The sequence below is a fragment of the Anolis carolinensis genome, chromosome 6, assembly GCF_035594765.1.
Source record: "Anolis carolinensis isolate JA03-04 chromosome 6, rAnoCar3.1.pri, whole genome shotgun sequence".
Classification (NCBI taxonomy): Eukaryota; Metazoa; Chordata; class Lepidosauria; order Squamata; family Dactyloidae; genus Anolis; species Anolis carolinensis.
In genome coordinates, this window is record NC_085846.1 from 19,263,791 (window position 1) to 19,287,315 (window position 23,525).

Here is a 23,525-nt window from a genome sequence, read left to right on the forward strand (position 1 = left end):
AAACCTCATGAAAGTGGAAAAGCCACTAGTTAAAAATGATTTTTTTAAAACTTAAGAGAACACATCTATAGGTTCTATGCAGAACATGTAACTGAGTTGCCCATAAAATCTTGCTGGAAAACCTAGAGATTTCTAGAGAGAAAATATTCTTCAAATTCACAAAAGTTAAATCTGAAAATGTGGAGAATTGATCAAAATTACTACAGATATACCTCAATTGGGTAAATGGGATTCTTCTTGAGCTCATCCTATTGTAACTGTGTGTTCCTACTACCGTTATACTAACTGCCTTCTGGGTCCCTTATGTGAACATCACAACAGAAAGAAAAGGGGGAAATATATGCTACCAAATTCATATTAAAAAAGTATAGAAATCATAAGAGAATTGGAGGGTTGAGGGAGAAAAGGTTATCTATTGATTGAATTCAAAAGCAGCTTTCAAGTGGTTTCTAAAGGTTCACAATGTGTTTGTTGACTGGACTGGATGATTTTGAATTCTGACTTCCAAATTCTGTGCATAAATGTTTTCAAAAAGGCAGACCACTTACCTGCTGTTGAGCTTGCAGCACCTGAGAATATATATAAAAGGAGAAGATATTTTGGGTAGATAGGCTTTAGATTGTAGAAAACATATACAATGTACCATAGCTTGACTTAATCGTCTGAGAAATCTGTGAACCTCATCTACACTGTCACATTATACAATTTGAACTGCATTATAATGGTCAATATAGACTCATAATGCAAATTGAACTGCATTGAATTGGATTATATGAGTCTACACTGCTATATAATCCAGTTCAATTAAGTTAGTCTGCATTCTCAAGTGTGATGGGGTCAATATAGTCAAAGTCTTAGGGCTTAATCTCAATATTGACCCAATGCAGGTTTTAGCTCTGGAATTTAATAGAACGTTCAGTGTTGTGGCACTATTCAATCGCTAACCAAACATTTGTTGCCTTTTCTGCATCAGACCCCTCCTCAATTCTCTTTGAGACTGAACGAGTCCTTGATCTGTGGCAGATCAAAGCCTTCCAGTTGCTGTGGTATATAATTCTTTTAAACCTCTTCCATCTAACATGAGTTTGTGGGGGTTGAGAAGGGCAAAGGTTTTGTAGCATATAGATGAACTCACTGTTTCCTTCCTTCCTTCCTTTTATAAAAATGCAGTGTGCTTTTGATAGAACATTGAGAGAGCTTGATCTCTGTGATGAGACTAAGCAGTACTTTTTTACTCAGAGGATTCTGGGCATTAGAATCCAAAAAAAAATTTCATGTGGGTTCCTGTTTACATTTCTGAACCATCAATAAAAAGGAAAGTATGTCTGATGTTATGGACCACCAGCTGCTCCAGAGATGTGACCTTTAAGAGTCTCTTCTCTGTATATCATTTTAGAAACGAATTCTTAGACTACCCCATGAGCATCTCCCATTACCCCCAATCACCTTGTGCTGGAATTGATTGCAGCAACTATACAGCCAGCAAACAAGGCACAATTCGAATTGTCTCCATAGCGTCTGCAGTCCTCTTACGAAATGTGATTCAGCTGCAGTCAGTTCTGGACAACCAAAGTTTTTCTCCAGTTCTAATCTCTTCTGGTACCTGCACAATAAGATTTTAAAAAATCACCGGTGACATGGGTACTAATATCTTTCCTTTTTCAATTTGGAGATGTAACTTAAAAGGCCAATGTTTCTGAAACTTTGGGGCCTCCATCACTAGTGCTCCAAATCAGATATACTCCAACCATTCCGTTTTGATAATCTTCTGCTGTTCCATTTTCCAACTGCTTTTAAAACATCACTGTTTCTCTCCCCCTTCTCAAATACACACATAAACACACAAAGGCAAACCTCCCTTTCAACACATGGTGCTATGAAATTCCATGCAAGTCTTGCCTTAGGATCAGCATAAATACATAACAAGAGGCAGTTCCTCGGAGGTAGTCTATATAAGGCATAACAGCATAGAAAATTGTTGCCCTATCCAAATATCAGTTTGCAAACCATGTATTTCCTCAAATGAACAATGAACTATTTGAACTTAATTTTAACATTTAAGCAATGTTACTTTATGGTTGTAACAATTTCCTATTATATTCACAAACTTTCTTTTAATTATTGTTTTTAGAAGCATTTGATAACCCCCCCCTTGGGATTTATATCATTTTCTTATCAACAGTAAGGTTTTGTCCTCCTATAAAAAGTAACACAAACTAATGGAAAAATAATCAGCAATACAATATGAAATGTTAACCCACCCCACCATTGAAATCAGAACTTGGTTACCTTTTAAGCTCAGTAATGAACAATGGAACAAATATCTTTTGAAATGTAGCTTCCAGTTCTGTGCTGGTAAAAGTTGACAATCCAAAGATGGAATCAGATTAAGACCTAGTCCTAGACCTAAATATGATGATGTAGAGTGCATCTACACTGAGTGAAACCACTTTAATTGCCATAGCTCAATGATATAGAATCCTGGGATCTGTAGTTTGAAAAACTAAAGCTTCTGTGATTCCACAACATTGAACCATGGTAGTTAAAAGTAGTGACACTCTTTCTCTTCACTAGAGTTGGGACCATCAAATCAAAGGAATTAATGTGTTGAATTACAGGCAGACCCCAAATTACAAACAAGATAGGTTCTGGGTTGCTGTGAGTTTTCTGTGCTATATGGCCATGTTCCAGAAGCATTCTCTCCTGATATTTCACTGAAATCTATGACAGCCATCCTCAGAGGTTGTGAGGTCTGTTGGAAACTGGACAAGTGGGGTTTATATATCTGTGGAGTGTTCAGGGTGGGAGAAAGAACTCTCATCCTTCTGAAGGCTAGGCGGGAGGGGGCTGATCTAATGTCACTAGGGAGGGAATTCCACAGGCAAGGCGCCCCCACTGAGAAGGCCCTGTCTCTTGTCCCTACCAGTCGTGCTTGCAAAGAAGGTGAGACCAAGAGCAGAGCCTCCCCAAATGATCTTAATCTTTGAGGTGGTTCATAGAGGGAGATGCGTTTGGACAGGTAAGCTGGATCGGAACCGTTTAGGGCTTTATAGGCTAAAGCCAGCACTTTGAATTGTGCTCTGTAGCAGACTGTGGAGCTGATGCAACAGGGGAGTTGTGTGATCCCTGTATGCTGTTCCGGTGAAGAATCTGGCTGCCGCGCGTTGGACCGATTGAAGCTTCCTAACAGTCTTCATTTATTTATTTACTTTATTTCTACCCCATCTTTCTCTATCCCAAAGGGGTCTCAAGGCAGCTTACATATGGCAACCATTGGATACCTTAAAATACATATAAACAGAGACTCAAAATCAATTAAATTAAAAATTAATACATATTTAAAATTTAAAATATTATATTCACTATTAAAATTATATCATCCGAAAATTATATAAAAGACTTCTTGGAAAAAAAATCTCTTTTCCAAGAAGAGAAGTTTTTGCTCACTCCTAAATTATTTAAGTGTCTGGTATCAACAAAACCTAACCCTTCCATCATGTAGAATTATTCATCCTATGTTCAGACTGAATGTAGATTCAAGGATCTTCCCCTTTTTGGTAATCTGATTCATGATAACTGACAATTAACTTACAAAACGTAGAGTGCGTTGCAGTAATTTATATGGGATGTAACAACAGCATGGACCTCCGTGGCCAAGTCTGACTTCCCAAGCTATGGGGGCAACTGGAGCACAAGTTTTAGTTGTGTGAAAGCAACTCTGGCCACCGCCGAAACCTGGGATTCCAGGCTCAGTGATGAATCCAGGAGAACTTCCAAGCAGTGAACCTGTGTCTTCAGAGGGAGTGCGACCCCGTCCAACACAGGCTGCAATCCTATACCTTGTTCGGCTTTGCAACTGACCAGGAGGACCTTTGTCTTGTCTGGATTCAGTTTCAATTTGTTCACCCTCATCCAGTCCGACACAGCTGCCAATCACTGGTTCAGGACCTGAACAGCCACCTTAGCAATAAGTGTGATGGAGTCATGGAGTTGGACATCATCTGCATACAGATGACATCGTGCTCCGAAACTCCGGATGATCTCTCCTAACCACTTCGTGTCAATGTTAAATAACATGAGGGACAGTACTGTGTCCTGTGGGACCCCACAAGACAATGGCTGTGGAGCTGAGCAGGTGTCCCCCAACAATTCTTTCTGGGAACGACCCTCCAGGAAGGACCGGAGCTACAGCAAAACAGTACCTCCAAGCCCCATTCCTGCAAGGTGTCCCAAAAGGATACTATAGTCTAAGGTATTGAAGGCCACTAAGAGGTCCAACAGAACCAACAGGGATACACTTCCCCTGTCCAATTCCCGGTGTACATAATCTACTAAGGCAACCAAGGCTGTTTGAGTTCCATGTCCTGGACTAAAGTCAGACTGTGCCTGATCCAGATAATCAGTGTCTGCCAAGAACCCCTGGAGTTGTGAGGCCACCACACTTCCATGACTTTGCCCAAGTAGGGAAATTGGCTGAAAGTTGACTGAGTGAGGTCCAGTGATGGCTTCTTCAACAGTGGTTTTATAACACCTTCTTTTAAACTGGCTGGAATTTTGCCTTCCTGTAAGGAGGCATTAACCACCACCTTCACCCACTCTGCCAAGCCCTCTCTGGCCTTCTTTACCAGCCAGGATGGGCAGGGTTTAGGATGATCTTCCACTTATAGGTGCAATAGCTGAGCATTTTGACCTATAAGTTGAAGATCAGGAGCAGAACAGAACATACCTGGCACTGTGAGCTGTGCCCCCAAAGAACCTATAAGCCAATACAAACGATAAGATAAAAGATACTTAGGTTACAAAATCTGGCTCATAACACTGTACTCAATGTTTCTACAAAGACAGAGGTCCTCTCAAGGCTTTCCCCCTCCACCAATTCCAAAATGGATTTCACAGAACTTACAGTTACTTCTTCACAAGATCTTCAGAACTGAGTAAGGTGGAAATAGAAACACCATGGTGCTTCTTTCATCTTCCTCCTTTATATTTGACTGTCCGTGGTGATGTTTGGCACCATTAACTCCAGGTAATGACATCACCTGAGTTGTGATTGGTCCAATTTCAGTGCTTTTTGAAACTGTCTGGGAACCAATAAAAACTGATATAATGCCCTTAAGATTGTTGAAGTTCAGGAACACCAATATTTGAATAGTAAACCAGGCATTGCTGGCAACTATTTTCTGGTTCCAACAAAATGCTCCAAAATGTGTCCTTTGGACCTTCTTTGCTGGCCTGGAGCAATACTTTTTACCTCCAGCAAGGTTCCTCTTTTGTTTTATGATAGAAAGCAAGGAGATCAATGAAAGGTCTGCCTGATTTTCTGGTTAGAAATGTTTCTTCCTCATTTAATATTCAAACTTTTTCTGTGTACAACTCAGAATATAGGTAGGATCACAGATTTCCAATCTTATTTAGTTTAGATGGTATCAGGAGGTGCGCTTACACTGTAGGAATAATGCAGTTTGATACCACTTTGTCATAGTTCCATGGTATGGAATTCTGGTAGTTATAGTTTGGTGAAGCACCAGCACCCTTTGGCAGACCTTATAGAACAAAAATACCCATGATTCTAGAGCAGTGATGATGTCTATTCAAGTAGTGTCATCGATGTGTGTAAATAAATCTTTGCAAATAAATCTGACATGTTAATTGTGCAAATGATAGATTATTTTCTACCAGGAAGGAAAATAATGGAATGTTTCCTTCCAAACAGAAAAATGATTTTTGGAGCAGTTGTGTGATACACAGACCTGAGAGAAGAAAGTTGGCATTAATGAAGGTGAAAGATGACAATAACATGGACCACAATTTTCCTTCCATTAAGTTGCTGAAAATGGAAAACCAACCTGATTTATCCACATTGCACTAATATCGTATTTGGATTCCACTTTTACTGCCATGGCATGTTCTATAGAATCCTGAGATTTGTAGTCTATTGACAAATGTAAGTTTCTCAATTGAATGGAAGCTTTTTAGTAAATAATCCCAAATTTCACACACAACTACAAATCCCAAATATTCATATGATGATGCCATGACAATGAAGGCAAAATACTGATTTATTTGGAAAGTATGGATAAATCCATATGACTAATTATATACTCAGCAGATATTGTGTGGGACTATTACAAATGAAAACTAAGCATAAATCTGACTTTAGACATCATGGTCAGAAGATTTAACCTAACTTTTGGACTTTTCAAGTTTTCCCCTCAACATTTTTTTTTGAGATGGGAGTAAAACCTAGCTTGGTGTAGAACACAAATGGTTGCTTGCTTTTTCTTGATTCTAAGAAAGTTGTTCAAAGATAGATGTTCTTCTTTTTCTATGGATCGTCATGTCTTTGAATGGCTATTGGTGTGTAAAACAAAACCGAAGTAGAAAAATTTGAAACATTCAATGAACAGGAAGGAAAGACTACATCTCAGGATACATTTGTAAAAAGATTTTATTCCACAAATTAACCCAAGATATTTTAGATATTTTACTTCTTCCAGGGGCTGCTCAAAGAAAAAGGAGGTGGCAAATACAAATGCACTAATAATTATTAATACTATAATTATCACATTATAATGAGGAGATACAAAAACTGCATTTGCACACATATCTCATAATAAGAAACATATAAATTACAATCATTTAAAAGGATATACTGAACTAGGTACTGCCACATAAAGCAACATATTCTGGATGGGTTACAAAGCATTCTGAAACCAGTTTGCAAGAAGATTTTTTAAAAAGTAATTCTACAAAGGTTATACATTGCAACTGATTGTCAGATTAGGCATCTAAGCAAACATTGGTCTTTTGCATATTGCTTCTTTTGTCTCTCAAGATTGTTCTAGTAATGGCCATTTGAGAGAAGAGAGGGAGCTTAAGGAGTGTCAGCTGGAATTAAAGTAGACAGGTATATTTTAGGCAATACTTGTTTCCTCCAACTGTTTTGATTTGGTAGGAACAGTCTTGGTTAAACTTCTGCCATTCCACTTTTCCAGCTACATTTAACATTTCCTGGTTTCTCTCTCCTTTTATTTTCAGTTTCCTGTGGGTTACGAAAAACTTCCCACAGTTGAATTTATCTTGAAATGTATTATGCAAGAGCAAAAAGCTTATCTCTTTCTAAAACATCTTGAGAACATCAGTGGGTTTCTAACTGTCCTAGACAAGTTTCTTTAGAAGTAATGCATACTCAGTAGTGTATATTTTCTTTTATTGGGTTGTTTAATGTGCTATGATTTGTTGTTCTATTATATTTTGTTTATATTATATTGTTCTGGGCATGGCCCCATGTAAGCCGCCCCGAGTCCCCGTTGGGGAGATGGTGGCGGGGTATAAATAAAGTTTATTATTATTATTATTAGACTGAGTCTTAGAAAATGGCATGTAGCATTAGAAAAAAAAAATCAGTTTGAGTTACAAATACAATAGAAAGACAGTCCATTGATCCATTTTATGATAGCAATCTCTCAGCATTCGTTGAGGTAAACCACTCATTAAATTGTTTTTAAAAATTGAATGGATAGTGCAAATATGCCCACATTCAGAAGAAGTTTGAAAGTAGTATGACCACAGGTACCATGAAGAAGAATAGTCCACTCAGACGATGAACTGAAAATAAAGTATCTTATAGGATGACTGACATAAGGTGGGAGAGTAGAGGTATTCATTGGAGCAATAGTGCAAAAGAGACCAAGATGAGTGTCACACTGGGGTTTTTAGGAAGCCCCCCATTCCTTGTTATATCAGTGCTGTTATGAGATATTCCAATCTTTGCTTGGATCCAATCAGCATAAAAAGGGACTGAGGCATAGACACCAGGGAGATTGGGTTTACCACAGTCAATTCCCCAACTCACAACCCCGGCTTGGATCCAGACTCCATTGTGATTGCAAACCAAGGGTCCTCCAGAATCACCCTGAGAAGAGAGAGATTTTGAAGAGGGACTGGAATTAGTACATACTTCTGGGAAACTTCTGAAGATTAATATAGTTTGACAGCTTACTTACTTACTTAGGCGATCCCTCGTAGTTCGAGGACGATTGTCTTCCATCTTGGGGGTGTGTCCATAGATGGCTGAAGAGACCTATTCTTGATCTGTATGTTCTCCTGCACTGAGGACATCGGTTTCCAGGTGGAAGGCGGTCCCGGTCAGGGTTGGCTTGACGCTCCTTCCTCTTGGCACGTTTCTCCCTTAATCCCTCCATTCGTGCCTCTTCGAACTCCGCAGCACTGCTGGTCACAGCTGGCCTCCAATTAAAGTGCTCAAGGGCCAGGGCTTCCCAGTTCTCTGTGTCTATGCCACAGTTTTTAAGGTTGGCTTTAAGCCCATCTTTAAATCTCTTTTCCTGCCCACCAACATTACGTTTCCCGTTCTTGAGTTTAGACCAGAGCAACTGCTTTGGGAGATGGTGATCAGGCATTCAGACAACGTGGTCAGTCCAGCGGAGTTGATGGCGTAGGAGCATCATTTCAATGCTGGTGGTCTTTCCTTCTTCCAGCACGCTGACATTTGTCTGCCTGTCTTCCCAACAGATTTGCAGGATTTTTCTGAGGCAACGCTGATGGAAACGCTCCAGGAGTTGGGTGTGATGTCTGTAGACCGTCCACGTTTTGCAGGCATAGAGCAGGGTTGGGAGGACAATGGCTTTATAAACAAGCACCTTGGTCTCTCTACGGATATCCCGGTCATCAAACACTCTCTGCTTCATTCTGAAAAATGCTGCACTTGCAGAGCTCAGGCGGTTTTGTATTTCAGTGTTGATGTTGACTTTTGTGGAGAGGTGGCTGCCAAGGTAGTGGAAATGGTCAACGTTTTCTAATGTGACACCATTAAGCTGTATTCCTGGCATTGCAGAGGGAGTAGCTGGTGCCAGTTGGAAAAGCACTTTGGTTTTCTCGATGTTCAGTGAGAGGCCGAGCTTCTTGTATGCTTCTGCGAAGATTTTTAGAGTGACTTGTAGGTCTTCTTCTGAGTGCGCACAGACTACGTTGTCGTCGGCATATTGGAGTTCTATAACAGATGTTGTGGTGACCTTGGTTTTGGCTCTCAGTCTGCTGAGGTTAAATAACTTGCCATCTGTCCAATACATGATTTCCACACCGGTGGGAAGCTTCCCATCAACAAGGTGAAGTATCATAGTGATGAAGATGGAAAATAAGTTAGGGGCAATAACACATCCCTGCTTGACACCTGATTCCACCTTAAATGGGTCACTTTGGGAGCCGTTGCTGTCCAAGACTGTTGCCATCATGTCATTATGGAGGAGCCGCAGGGTGTTCACAAATTTTTGACAGCTATAGCTCAATGCAATGGAGTGATTGTAAAACTCCATTAGCATACCTACATTCCAACGTATTGCTTTCCTTTGCCCCTACAGAAAACTACACTGAGGAAAAAAAATAAAAATAAAACTGGCGCATCCTACCTGGCAAGAATCTTTGCCACCTTCCAAGTGTCCAGCACAGATCATATCAGACTTGACAAGATTGTCTTTCACATCCTTCAGTTGGGATCTGTTAAAGAGCATGTTGCATTTATCTCGGTCTAAGATTGGCATCTCCACTTCCTGAAGAGTTTGTGGGGGCTTCAATGGCACTGTAAAGGGAAGAAAGTCTATGAGTTGTAGAATTCAAGAGATTTAGAGTACATTGATATTTCCAGAATTCTACCTCTGAGCTCACTGGAGAAAAACATTTCATGCACTGTAGACGCACATGTACCATCTTCTATCCCAAACTGAATTCAGAAGGAAACTTGACTCCACCCCTCCCCATTTTTCCAGACAAGTTGATGCTCTACTTGACATCACAAAAGAACATACCCTCCTTTTTTTTGAGGCAGATTGGACTGATTGGTTTCTGTTTCTGTCACTCAACATCCTTTACAACTTCTCAGAGCAATGTGCTATCCTTTTTGTGCTCCAAACAGCAGTGGTTGGGAAGATGGAGCAGGGAATATGAAAGTTAAGAATACCACTGTGGCTATCTACATGATGATACACTTGGTCCTCCACATTTGCAGTGTGCTGGAGGATCTGGAGATTCTTGAAGAGGTGGTCTCTCAGATAAAAAGTAGCATCTTTTATTCTCAGCTTTTCCACTTTTACATGGGTCTTGCAGTTAATGTGGATGGCCTATTGTAATTGTGGGTAAATTTATTTATTTATTTATTTACAGTAATTATATTCTGCCCTTCTCACACCGAAGGGGACTCAGGGCGGATCACATTGCACATATAAGGCAAACATTCAATGCCATAACATAGAACAGAGACAGACGCAGGCATGGGCTGACCTCGAACTCATGACCTCTTGGTCATGTTGCAGCTGGCTTCTAACCAGCCTGTGTCACAGCTACATTTGGAATGAGGAAACTGTTCTCAGCAACATCCTTTTAGAACCTCTGACCTGTGATCCCATCCTTGACTCAATGAGTTCAGTTATTGAATGTTTCTTCCTCTCCTCACCTTTTTGCTGAACGTGTCCCCATCCAGTGACCCAACATCTTGCACCTGTAGAGAATTGCATGGAGGACTTTGGCAGGCAGACTGGGAGGATGGCATCCGAGTACGTCACTGGGGAAGTGAGCTCCACTAAAGCAATGTCTGCACTGGAACCTGCTTTGCTGGTGTAGTTGGGATGGATCATAACCTGTTGAACTGTAGATGTCACGGTGTCCTTTGAATCGTTTGCCAGCTGGTAAATACCTAGCCGAACAGTTATTATCTTCGTGAAGTCAAGTTTCCTGTAAATATGAAACAACAAAGTGTTGATTATAATCTTTAAAGCCCTACATGGTTTGGATCCAGGTTACCTACAGATTGCCTTCTTTCTTACAGTCCACACGATAGACTCAGCTCCTATGAGGAACATTTAATTTAATCATTCAGAACTGGAAATTGTCACCCAGAGGGCCTTTTTGCTGGCTGCTTCTAAACTGTGGAACGACCTGTTGGATTCAATAGTGAAATGTGCCATCTGAATTTTAAGAAGATCTAATTCTTAAGCAGGTCTACTGAGTCAATTTTAAACTATGAATTTTAAATTGGCATTTCAGATTTATGGATGATTTTAATGTATGTTGTGTTTTTAATCTATGCGTTTAAATGGTATCATATTTTAGTTATCTATTGTATTTTAACTCTTTGTACCCTGCCTCAAATATTGGGGAGAGGTGATTAAGAAATAACATTTCTTCTTCTTCCTCTTCCTCTTCTAACAAGAGCAAAATAAGAGAAGAGGGTTGAGCAGCTGGCAGTGATGACCAATGACAGATGCACTAATTATTATGCCCTTGTTATCTTCTAGTAGTGATAGAGCAAAGTGAAACTGGGACTGTTTCCTAGTTAGGATTGCAAAATGATTTGTTCGTCCTCCCAATTGATGCCTTCTCTCTTATGTTATAATTAGAAGAAATCTGCTCTGTGTCCAGTTGTATTGAGTCTGACAAGGATGGAATAAGGAGAACTGCAGGGAACTACATAGCACACGAAAGCCACATAAGTTTCTGAACTTTTGTATGTTTGTATTTATTACTCATATCTCCCAATGTGGAGTTATCATGCTAATGAATTAGAAATAATCAAATAAATAAGCATTATTAGATGTGTCTTTGTAGCCTGTCAACTACACATGTGCCAAGAAATGTGATTTATTGAGGTATGAGATGTGATACGTTATGCTTTTTCATTTCAATGTATAAAAGCTTAGCCCTTTGTCTTTCTCAAGTTATTGGTTGGTGTTGTGATTTTGAGACTACAGACATTTTTTTTTTGCTGTGGCTAAAAGAATTAGTTGTGATCTTTCCCCCCAGTGTCCTTATTTAGCTAAAGCATGCAGTGGAGCGAACCCAATTTTTAGGGACAACAGTAGCAAAACCCTGCTAGTCTGCATCGTAATAATACCAGAGAAATTTGGACATCATGTCCAACTGCATGCTATGAATCCTGGCTTTGTTGACATCAAGCATGTTGTAGCTGACTTTTAGTCATAGAAGGCTGTATCCAGTACTGAACTTCTACAACCAAAAGCAGAAACCAACACATGTGTGGGTTGATGGGCAAAGACCCCTTCCCTTTAGGAGTCCCTAAAAACATCATAAACCTGTTTCAGGGAGTTGTATATATCTTCAGAGCTGGTTTCAAGGGGCACTGTGGACTGGACAGGACAGAAGCTGAACATATTGATGATAGGGGTTGAATATCCCTTATTTGAAATGCTTGAGACCACAAGTGTTGTTTTCTAAAAATATATATTTTGGAATACTTGTATTTTGCATATATGTACACAATAAGATATCTTTGAGAAGGGATCCAAATCTAAACACAAAATTCATGCATGTTTTATATACACATGGCCTGAAGCTAATCATTCTACATAATTTTGTGCATGACAATTTGAACAATCCAAAAGCAAAGTTACCGCTGTCTCAGCTATCTGTGTGGACAGTTTAGGATTCTGGAGCATTTCATATAAAGGATGCTCAACCTGTACCACTAACACTGCATTGCATTTCACCCATAGCTGTACCTTGTTCTTTGTCTTTGAGATAAAAACTAAGCAGAGCTTTACAGCCACCTGTGTTGGAGACTTACAATGAGAAACAGTGAGCCGCTGACAGCACCCACTGCTTGGCGATGAGGGTGCCTCCGCAAAGATGATAGTTTTTCACTGAAATGCTGACTTGCCAGGGCCAGGTCCTCTCTGAGGCTGGTTGCCCCCCAACAATGCGTAGGGTATTTCCTGGGTTCCCACATACTGTGGAGAAAGGAGAATAAATGAGGGCTATATTGGAACAGGTGGCAGTAATCACAAAATGGAACAGGAAACCAAATATTTCAGTGTGGATCCATTTGCAAACATTTGTATACAAAGTCTGAGAGAACATTTCAGTTACTGATTTTACAGGGGCCTGTGTGTGTGTGTGTGTGTGTGTGTGTGTGTGTGTGTGTGTGAGAGAGAGAGAGAGAGAGAGAGAGAGAGAGAGAGAGAGAGAGAGAGAGAGAGGTAGGTGGCATTGTGTTGAATCTGGAAAGCTGATATTGTTTCCCTGCTGTTCCAATTTGGCAGAGACAGTATTCCTCTATTGTCCTGCTTTTCAGGTGCCTTTAAAATGTACTTACAATTTACCTCTTTCTTCCGCTTTTCCCTTTATCCAAATTTTACTTCAGTTGCTGCAAAGTGAGTTCAAAGTGCAAAAATAGTTTCTACTTAGTTATATCAGCTGAAAAGAGAAGAGAAATGTTGAAGGCAATGGGTATTGGCACCCAAAGCACATTGGTACTAATAGACTCTTCACTGGCTACCCTATCATAACCTCCTTCTAAATACGGTCATCACAAAATTGCTGAATTCTGATGTAAGCCCATTTATATAGACTTAAATCTCACCTGTAATTCCAGCCAATTTCTGAGTTTACTTTTTTCTACTTTAACTAGCTTCCATAATTTGCTCTGTTGAATTACTTTCCTAAATCCACTTGCTTCATAGGGTTGACCCTACAATTAGGCAGAATGAGTGGCAATTTCAGGTTGTCAATTTTGGGTGTCCTTGAAATACAGGAAATTGTTAATTATTTTATTTATTATTAATGGATTGATCCAGAAGGAGTCACACTTAGATCAGATTAATTGAAATTACAGGGACAAAGGAAGTAATGACTCATTGAAGTCCAATTGATTTTAAAGATCAGTTTTAAGTCTCTGGATCAAATGCATTATATTAAATTTAAGGATTAAATTTTGAAAATTAAAGGCTTTATCACACCATCTTGTTTTCTAATCACAACCATGTTCTTAAAGCTAATAGAAACATACCATTATTGGAATGATCTCTTTCACACTTTGGTGCAATTGTGCAATGCTAACACTTTATTGACGTGAATTTATGCACAGCCTCACTTCCTACTTGTTTCTGCTCTACCCAGTACATGCAGACTATGTTTCCTCATTTTTCTTTATTTCTTTTTCCTATTGTTCCATAGCTGCACAGTTGTGTGTTCTTGTGTGACCTTCCTCTGTTTTGCAACACTAGCACTGCAACAGAAGGAAATTATCACACAAGGAAGAGTAGTAGAACAACAGTGATATTGGATACATTGATGGAGTTTTCCCAACAATGAAAAGAGAAGAGGCAAGCCCAATTAAAGTGAAATGCAATTATGGTATAGCCATGATGTCATGCTGTTAAGTCCCATCAACTGATGCTTTTATCGTGTCATAATTGCACTTTAGTAGCTTTGTATGATAAAGTCCTAAATCACTGGGATTCTCAACTCAAGGAATTATACTCAGTCTTGAAGGCAGTAGTTTGGCCTCTTAGTATCCCATATTTGTTATTATTTAAATAAGAAACAATCTGGGGCATTTTTATTTACGGATGAGAAATACTGCTAGTCAGAAAAGTGATGTTTAGTGGTGCGTAGTGTGCACCGCGGAGGTATTTGGAAGCAGTGAGCATTCTGTTTAGAGGAATAGCTTGGAAAATTGTGGGGTTTTTTGGGGTTACTTCTCCCCAAATTCCTCAGTGAGTATGACCACTGCGTATGGTTTAAATATGTGAAAGCATGTCATATTAAAGATGGAGCAACCTTGTTTTTGGCTACGCCAGAGAGTAGGTCTTGAAGCAAAGGATTCAAATTACAGGAGTAGAGAAGTTCCCTCTATTAAACACAAACATAATCAAAATACTGTAACAGGTGAAAGTATTCATAAAAGAGAGAGCAATCAGCTAAAACCCAGCTGCATACCAAAGGCCTCTTTATATTACCGTATTTCCAATGGCAGCTAATAGGCTCATGCAGTTCAGTTTTGCTTTGGCCCTGAAGACTTTTCATGTGGTTAGCCATTAAGGAAACAAAATACTGGTCCAAATAGACTTTTGGTTTGACCCAGTATGCTGTTCTTATGTTTGTGAGATTCTGATTTTGGTTATATTCTCTTTTAATTTTTTTGTGCATAAGTGGAGAATACCTACCTTCATCTGAACTAGCAGCATCTGTGTGTGGGAAAAAAACAAAGGGGAAAATATAAGAGACATAGAGGAGAAATATGCAAAAACAAGAAACATCTGTAAATTGATATATTGCTCATTTGGAATCTGGCTGTCAGGTTTTACTGCTGGAACTTGTTAAAATGCCAGGAAATGTCATGAAATATGTCAAGTCGGAAGCAGGCTGCTAACAAGTCTTTTGCTAGTGAAGCAACACACTTTTCTAGTGAGTCCAAATAATCACCTGCTAATTCCTCATTTTCAATTGTAGTTCTAGTTGCATTAAAAAAAAACCTCTAAAGCAGGGGTCCTCAAACTTTTAAAGTGGAGGGCTGGTTCATGGTCCCTCAGACTGTTGGGGGGCCAGACTATGATGAAATAGTCCAAAATTAGGATTGTTGTTGTTGTGTGCCCTGAAGTCATTTCAGACTTAGGTCAACCCTAGGTCTAAAGTTTAGGACAGGAGCGAGGTAAATGACCTTGCATCCAGCCTACGGGCCTTAGTTTGGGGACCCCTGCTCTAAAGCATCCGGCAATAAGCATTTGTAAAGCAGATTTAATGATCTAGTTGGGGATTCTGGAACCTGTAGTCCAGAAAGCATAACAGGAGGCTACTTGTGTGAAGGGATAGGATTCTTCCTCACACTTCAATTCTAGGCAAAAAACTCCTGGTTGCAGGATAGAAATGTAATACAAAAAGACCACACTGTTGTGCATGTATGAAGTTAGTTTCCACTTGGAATTATACAAATTTGTTTCTGTTGGCAAGATTTACTCCTAGAAAGTTTGCCATTGCCTTCCCTGCAGATGAGAGAGTTCAGCTTACACAAAATCACCTACTGGGTTTCCATGGTTGAGCAGGGATTTGAACCCTGGTCTTCCAGAGTTTCAATGCACTATTTCATGCAGGCTCTCTATGATAATATATGCCAGTTCTATTTTTTTTCCTTGCATTCAACATTGTTATAATGTCATATTCTTTCCATCTTATATATGATCATGAATTATAGTAACATTTTCAAAAATGTGTCCCATTTGCACTGGCCAAACCCAATAGGTAAAGCTATTAGTAACAAGAGCTGCACCATGTATTAACTGCCTTCTAAGCAGAAAAAAAGATGGGGCAAGAATAATTGATTATATATGCAGGGGCACTTTGGATCTGGATAAATACATTTGTCTTTTACAATTTTCCCTGTTTGACTTTCAAAATAAACTTGTTTTCTTTCCCTTGCAAATATGATGTTTCCTTAGTGTGGTTTTTTTTAATCAAGAGCAAACTGAAACAAAAAAGTCTCTCCATTCCTTCCCTCTCCCATAGACTCATCTATTTGGGACATTCCCCACCCAGATTCCTTCAAGATGTATTGAACTGCAACCTCCATATCCACCCTAGTCAATAGTCAGTGTCCAATACATTGGACAGGCATGAAATTGGAGAAGGGCACACCTCTCTTTTTCTTTCTTTTTTGCTTCCTGTAGTGGGAAGAACACACCCAGTTTCATACAATGAACTAAATTTTCTTCCTTTTTTTCTTGGAAAGTGAACACCTCTTCAATTTGCATACATTTATGCTTCCTAGCGTGATTTATCGTTATGTTTCCACCTCCTCTAGGTAAAGGTAAAGGTTTTCCCCTGACATTAAGTCTAGTCGTGTCTCATTCTGGGGGTCATATGGCTGCCATTACCTTCCCACCAGAGCAGTACCTATTGATCTACTTACATTTGCATGTTTTCGAACTGCTAGGTTGGCAGAAGGTGGGGCTAATAACGGGAGCTCACCCCGCTCCCCGGATTCGAACCACTGACATTTCGGTCAGCAAGTTCAGCAACTCAGCAGTTTAACCCGCTGTACCATTGGGGGCTCCTGTTCCACCCCCTTTAAGTCAAGGGATATCAGGTTTGCTCAGGTTTGAATATGATCATTATGTGGTTGGAAGTTCACCCAGGAAGTTGAAAGAAATATAGTGCTGAGATATTAAGTTTGATTTAGAAAGATCTATACAGTCCAATATTTTGTTCCTTATCTTAAAAGCATGTGTCTCTCCTAAAGCCCACTCTTTGTATATTTATTTCAATATGCAAATTTTTACTCCTTTGAAAGTGATGGGGAAATTTGGGGGGGGGGGGGTGTCAAAATCCACATGTTTAAATAAAACCCTCAGTCACCTTGAAGCACCGCCACTTGTAGCAACCACAAGGCCAGCAAAGAAGAAACCTGTGTCATGATTGCTGAATCTTTGCTCTGAATTGTCCACCAAACTCTTCTGCTCCAAAAAAACTGCAGAAAACCAGATGTTTTTCTTCAGTGTCAATATCTTTAGGTAGCTGTGCTGTAAATTGTAATAAAAAGGGGAGATGTGATAAAGAAGTGATAAACAAAACATTCTCTTAGTTCTCTTGCCTAAAAATGAAAAAACTCTGCTCTTTACCCTTGGATGTCTATGGGCCCTTCCAGCCAGGCCCTACATCCCAGGATATGATTCCAGGGTTTCTGCTTTGAACTGGATTATATGACTCTCCACTGCCAGATAATCTGGGATAAACAGAAAACCTGGGACCAGATCCTGGGATATAGGGCCTGTCTGAAAGGATCCTTAGTTAGTGAAGACTCAAAAGTAGGAGAATCCACATTTGTCTCTGTCGAAAGTTCAGCTGTCCCAGTTGGACTGGGAAAATCCCAATATCCCAATTTCCCCTTTCTTCTCCCATTCCTTCCTTCATCCTGCTACTCAGTCGTTTAGTCGTTTCCGACTCCTTGTGACCTCATGGACCAGTCCTTCATCCTACTTTATTTAATTTGCGTGAAAGGACCTAGAGCACCTTGAGATTTCTAGATAACATTTTAATTAAATCTGTGAACAATCAAATCCACAAATGTGGAAGGCTGGCTGTACTAAAAACAGAAGAAGAAGAAGATGATGATGATGATGATGATATCCTTTTCTTCAAGAAGAATACCTGACAGATTGCCAGCCTCTTATGTAGCAAGATCAGGATAAAAATGCAAGTGTAAGTCAATGAAATAAAATGAAATCCAAACTGAGAAATGTTCCCAACTGGTAGAAAATATTTTCACGTATATTCTTCTGGATATTCTTGCTCTTACCTTGTTATTTTCAGGCTCATTGACGAAGATGTTGCATTCAATAACTTTCTGTTGGTTCTGAATTAAAAGGGAGAAAATCCCTCTATAAATATCAAAACACATTCTTTCTATGAAGTACTATATGTATCAATCAAAGTAAACAGGCTAGTTTCCTGGTTTCTACCTTTTCATTATAATTCTAAATAGCTGCCGGTAAAAGGTGTGACTCAGCATTGTATAGAGTGCTGTTTCCGTGAAGAGGATTTTTTATTTGTAAGCATGTTATTCATATTTCGTTGTGCCTCCATGTCATTCCTGTGAAATTGTGCCAATTTGTGGTACTGTGATTGTATTTATGACCCCACCTCCCAACACTACCTCTACTTAATTTTCCATTTTTATTTTTCAAACAATTTTATAATTCCAGCTTTTAAAAATAAAAATGGTCAATATAACTATTAAATATAAAATTATTCCCACAATGGGAGAATTATGTTCATAATAATAATAATAATAATAATAATAATAATAATAATAATTTTATTTTATTTTTATACCCTGCCCCATCTCCCCGAAGGGACTCGGGGCAGCTTACATGGTTCCAAGCCCAGGCAAAACATTGGAGACACATTACTGTTGGTATACCAGCAAAGAAGTGGAAGGGACCCATTGCACCAAAGTAGGTGCTGGAAATATTGCAGAACTGTAAGCTCATGACAACTTGTACATTTCTTCCTCTCTTCCTGTTTTTTCCCTTTTGAAACTTAACTTCATTCTATTAAATCCGTAAATGATCAGACACTCTTAATTTTTCTTTTGCAGAACAAGACAGTTCATACTGCAAAATGGCTTTGTGGTGCTTCCATACCAGTATCTATAGACTCCCTGTGGCAGGGGTCCCCAAACTAAGGCCCGGGGGCCGAATGCGGCCCTCCAAGGTCTTTTACCTGGCCCCTGCCCTCAGTTTTATAATATAATATTTTTATATCAGTTTTAATAATATAATAGATTGTATATACGTATAATATTGATAATAATATTATCATGTTATACAATATAATACTAATAATAATACCATATAACAATATTAATTATATGTTATATATTACATATAATATTACAGTATAGTTGTATAGTTCAATATGATGATATATAATGCTAATATTGTGCTATGCTAATAATATATATTGTATGTACATCAACTGCTCCGAGTCCCCTTCAGGGTGAGAAGGGTGGGATATAAATGTAATAAATAAATGAATAAATAAATAAATACTTTTTGACTTAGGCTCGCCCAAAGTCTGAAATGACTTGAAGGCACACAACAACAACAACAATCCTAATTAACTTGACTATCTCATTGGCCAGAAGCAGGCCCACGCTTCCCATTGAAATCGTGATAGGCTTGTGTTGGTTAAAATTGTTTTCATTTTTAAATATTGTATTGTTCTTTCATTATTGTTGTTGTTGTTGTTGTTTTGTTTTACAAATAAGACATTTGCAGTGTGCATAGGAATTAGTTGGTTTTTTTTTCTTTCAAATTTATTTATTTATTTATTTGCTACATTTATATGCCGCCCTTCTCACCCCGAAGGGGACTCAGAGCGGCTTACAAATTGTATTACATACAATATTATATTATTAACATAGTACAATACTGGTAATAAATTACTATATTATACTGTATCAATATGTTGTAATATTATTAGTAATATTACATGTAAAATAAAATATATAATTAATATTATATTGTATTATTAGTATTATATCATATTACAATATAATATTATGAATTTTATATGTATATACAATATGTTATAATTATTATATATTATTGTAAATTATATTGTGTGTGTGTGTGTGTATATATATATACACACACACACAGACACACATACATATACATACATGTATTATCATACAAATGATAATCCGGCCCCTCAACAGTCTGAAGGATTGTGGACCGGCCCTCTGCTTTAAAAGTTTGAGGACCCCTGCCCTGTGGTGTAAGTGCAGCAATTCGGGAGCAGACTAATTCAGATTATTTTGCCTGGTCTAGACACAATCTGAAAGTTTAGCTACAAACTCCTTTCAATCTCAGAAGTGCTATAGGACTCCTTTGTATCTTTTTATTGTGATTTCGACTAGGATTAGATTTAGCAGTTTAATGTATTTTTGATTCGGGAATCTGAAAAAGGGGTGCCCAATCTGTATTTCATTATGGAAGGAAGTATTGTATAACTTTCTTGTGCAGTTTCTCTTTCCACAGTTTTAATGCTGTGGGGCACCCAATTAGTGGCAAAAAGTATTTCCTGGGCATCATCTGACCACCATTGGGAAAAGGAAGAGCCCACACCATTGCAGATGTTATGCTTCTCCCTTTCTCTCCATCTACAAACCAGTAGCCAAATGATGCTTTTTGAGCCTCCTGCTCCATCAGTCACAGATTGACTAAAGGACAGTAACATGGTACAGTAGAGTCTTGCTTATCCAACATAAACGGGCCATCAGAACGTTGGCTAAGCAAAAATGTTGGATAATAAGGAGGGATTGAGGAAAAAACTATTAAACATCAAATTACATTATGATTTTACAAATTAAGCACCAAAACATGTTTTTCAACAAAGTGACAGAAAAAGCAGTTCAATACAGTGCAACGTTATGTAGTAATTACTGCATTTATGAATTTAGCACCAAAACATTGCAATGTATTGAAAACACTGACTACTAAAAGACAGACTGCATTGGATAATACAGAACATTGGATAAGTAAAGGCTGGATAAGTGAGACTCTACTGTACATCTAAACTAATATTGTACTTGTGGGTAGGAGAAGAGGCCAGAGAAAGTATATTGGTGGAGTTTTGCAGGATAGAATTGCAGCCATTATTTTTAAGTCCTCCAATGACAAATGCCTACAGCAGGGGCCCTGGGGGCCAGTTCACGGTCCCTCTGACCGCTGTAGGGCTGGATTATAGTTGAAAAAAAAACCTATAAACAAATTCCTATGTACACTGCACATATCTTATTTTGAAGTGAAAAAACCCCCAAATGGGAACAAATACAGCCTCAATGTTAATCATAATCATAATCATAATAAAAATAATAAAAAGGGTTGGAAGATACCCCTTAGGCCATTGAGTCCAACCCTCTTCTACCTTTGTGCACCAAAAGCACAAGCAAAGCACCCCTAACAGAAGGCCACCCAGCCTCAATGTTGTTAATAATGATAATGATGATGATGATAATAATAATAATAATAATAATAATAATAATAATAATAATAATAACGTGCAAAGGTCATGGAAAATGAACATGCAAAGATACTGTGGGACTTCCGAATCCAGACTGACAAAGTTCTGGAACACAACACACCAGACATCACAGTTGTGGAAAAGAAAAAGGTTTGGATCATTGATGTTGCCATCCCAGGTGACAGTCGCATTGACGAAAAACAACTGGAAAAACTCAGCCGCTATCAGGACCTCAAGATTGAACTTCAAAGATTCTGGCAGAAACCAGTGCAGGTGGTCCCGGTGGTGATGGGCACACTGGGTGCCGTGCCAAAAGATCTCAGCCGGCATTTGGAAACAATAGACATTGACAAAATCACGATCTGCCAACTGCAAAAGGCCACCCTGCTGGGATCTGCGCGCATAATCCGAAAATACATCACACAGTCCTAGACACTTGGGGAGCATATCTATCTTGTTTGCTGTGTCATACAATAAAATAATAATAATAATAATAATAATAATAATAATAATAATAATAATACATCACACAGCCCTAAACGCTTGGGAACTTGTGATTTTTGATATGAAATCCAGCATATATATCTCGTTTGCTGTGTTATACTGTGTCTTTGTGTCAATAATAATAATAATAATAATAATAAGGATTGGAAGAGACCCCTTGGGCCATTTAGTCCAGCCCCCTTCTGCCTTTGTGCACCAAAAGCACTAGCAAAGCACTCCCTTAATAATTAATTAATTGTTTATTAAATAATAATTAAAATACCATTATAAACAAACAAAGCTCTGGAAGGAGTGCACCGGGCAAGGGAGGAGGCGGGGGCCAGATAAATGACTTCGATGGGCCGCATGTGGCCTTAGTTTGGGGACCCCTGGCCTACACCATAAGTCTACTTTCTGTCTGGATTCTGCAACAAAATATTCTAAGAAGCCATTTGGTAAATCAAATAATATATATATATTTAAAGATGTGAATAACGTCATCTGGAAATCACATGTTTTTATTACTATCTGTTAAAACTAGCCAATAGGTTTCAAAAGGTTATAAAATCACATCTCTGTTTGACATAGTCTTTCAGAATGTCGTGCCAAGTTTTCATTGCTTGGGTTTGGCATCATTCCGGCATAGACTTCAAGGAAGACAGCACAAATATTTTCAGTTTCCTTGTTTTCTCTTGCCTTTTTCTTATGATACTATTATGAAACTAAAAATACTGTTTCCTGCTTAGATACATTTCAGATGAATTGAGTGGGTACAAATGAATTTTTATGGGTTGTACACCTGCCATGAGATTCAGTTTGGACTTAGATCAAGGAAATCAGAACAAAATCCAATTTTAATTCAGACAAATTTAAACACTGCTTTGACTCACATCTAAATCTTTATCTTAATTTTTGTTGTTACTGTGTGTCTTCAAATTGTTTCTAACTTATTGTGACCTTAAGGCAAACTTATCACGAGAGGAGCGAGATAGCTATGTTTCAGAAAATTATGTCCATGGAGCATGTTGTTTCAAATGGATTTTTTTCACTTTTTTGTCGCAGGATTTTTAGGTAGTGAATAATAACTATTCGATATAATAAATATAGACCTTGTTAAGAAACTCAAAAACTTTCAGAATGTGCAGTGTTGAACAGATGGGAAATGCCCAAACTTGGAAGCAAATGATTTCTTTCCTTGCCCCTTTGCCCATTGGTTTTGGGACAATTGTGTGAAAACAATGTATTTCCCCAAAGTGCTGAGATTATGCCATGGTAAAAACAGATGAGTCATGTAGTGAACTTGGAGACAAGTGTATAAATATTCAGAGACATACAATCCTAGTGTTGGAGCTTCTCCAAACTGCTTATGAGTTTTCAGAGGTATTTAGGTCAAGATTTGGTTCACTTTGCAGTGTCTTGCTCTGATTCAGCTATCATCTAAATCTTTCTGAATTGGCCCAATCCAATCTCGAGATAATCTGACTCATTATGTTTGCACAGACATCCATAATACTGGTGAGAATGTTTTGCCTTTCTTTTAATTGCTGTGGTGCACACCAGGCAAGAGATAATCCATAATGCAAACAAATATGCAGTGAATAATTATAAGTGAATCAAATAGGAGCCCCCAGTGGTGCAGTGGCTTAAACCCTTTTGCCAGCAGGACTGCTGATCTGATGGTTGGGTTGCTGACCTGAAGGTTGCCGGTTCGA

At 38.6% G+C, this 23,525-nt stretch overlaps 1 protein-coding gene across 1 annotated transcript; it reads right to left on the reverse strand.

The window, feature by feature from the left end:
- Positions 1 to 6,432: 6,432 nt before the first annotated feature.
- LOC100552344 (serine protease 27) lies at positions 6,433 to 13,841 on the reverse strand. Its single transcript, XM_016996185.2, has 4 exons — positions 12,593 to 13,841; positions 10,466 to 10,743; positions 9,426 to 9,595; positions 6,433 to 7,915 (listed from the first exon to the last, which is right to left on the reverse strand). Exons 1-4 carry the CDS (start codon positions 12,883 to 12,885, stop codon positions 7,664 to 7,666), a joined length of 993 nt encoding a protein of 330 aa, XP_016851674.1. The 5' UTR covers positions 12,886 to 13,841; the 3' UTR covers positions 6,433 to 7,663.
- Between the last annotated feature and the right edge of the window lie 9,684 nt (positions 13,842 to 23,525).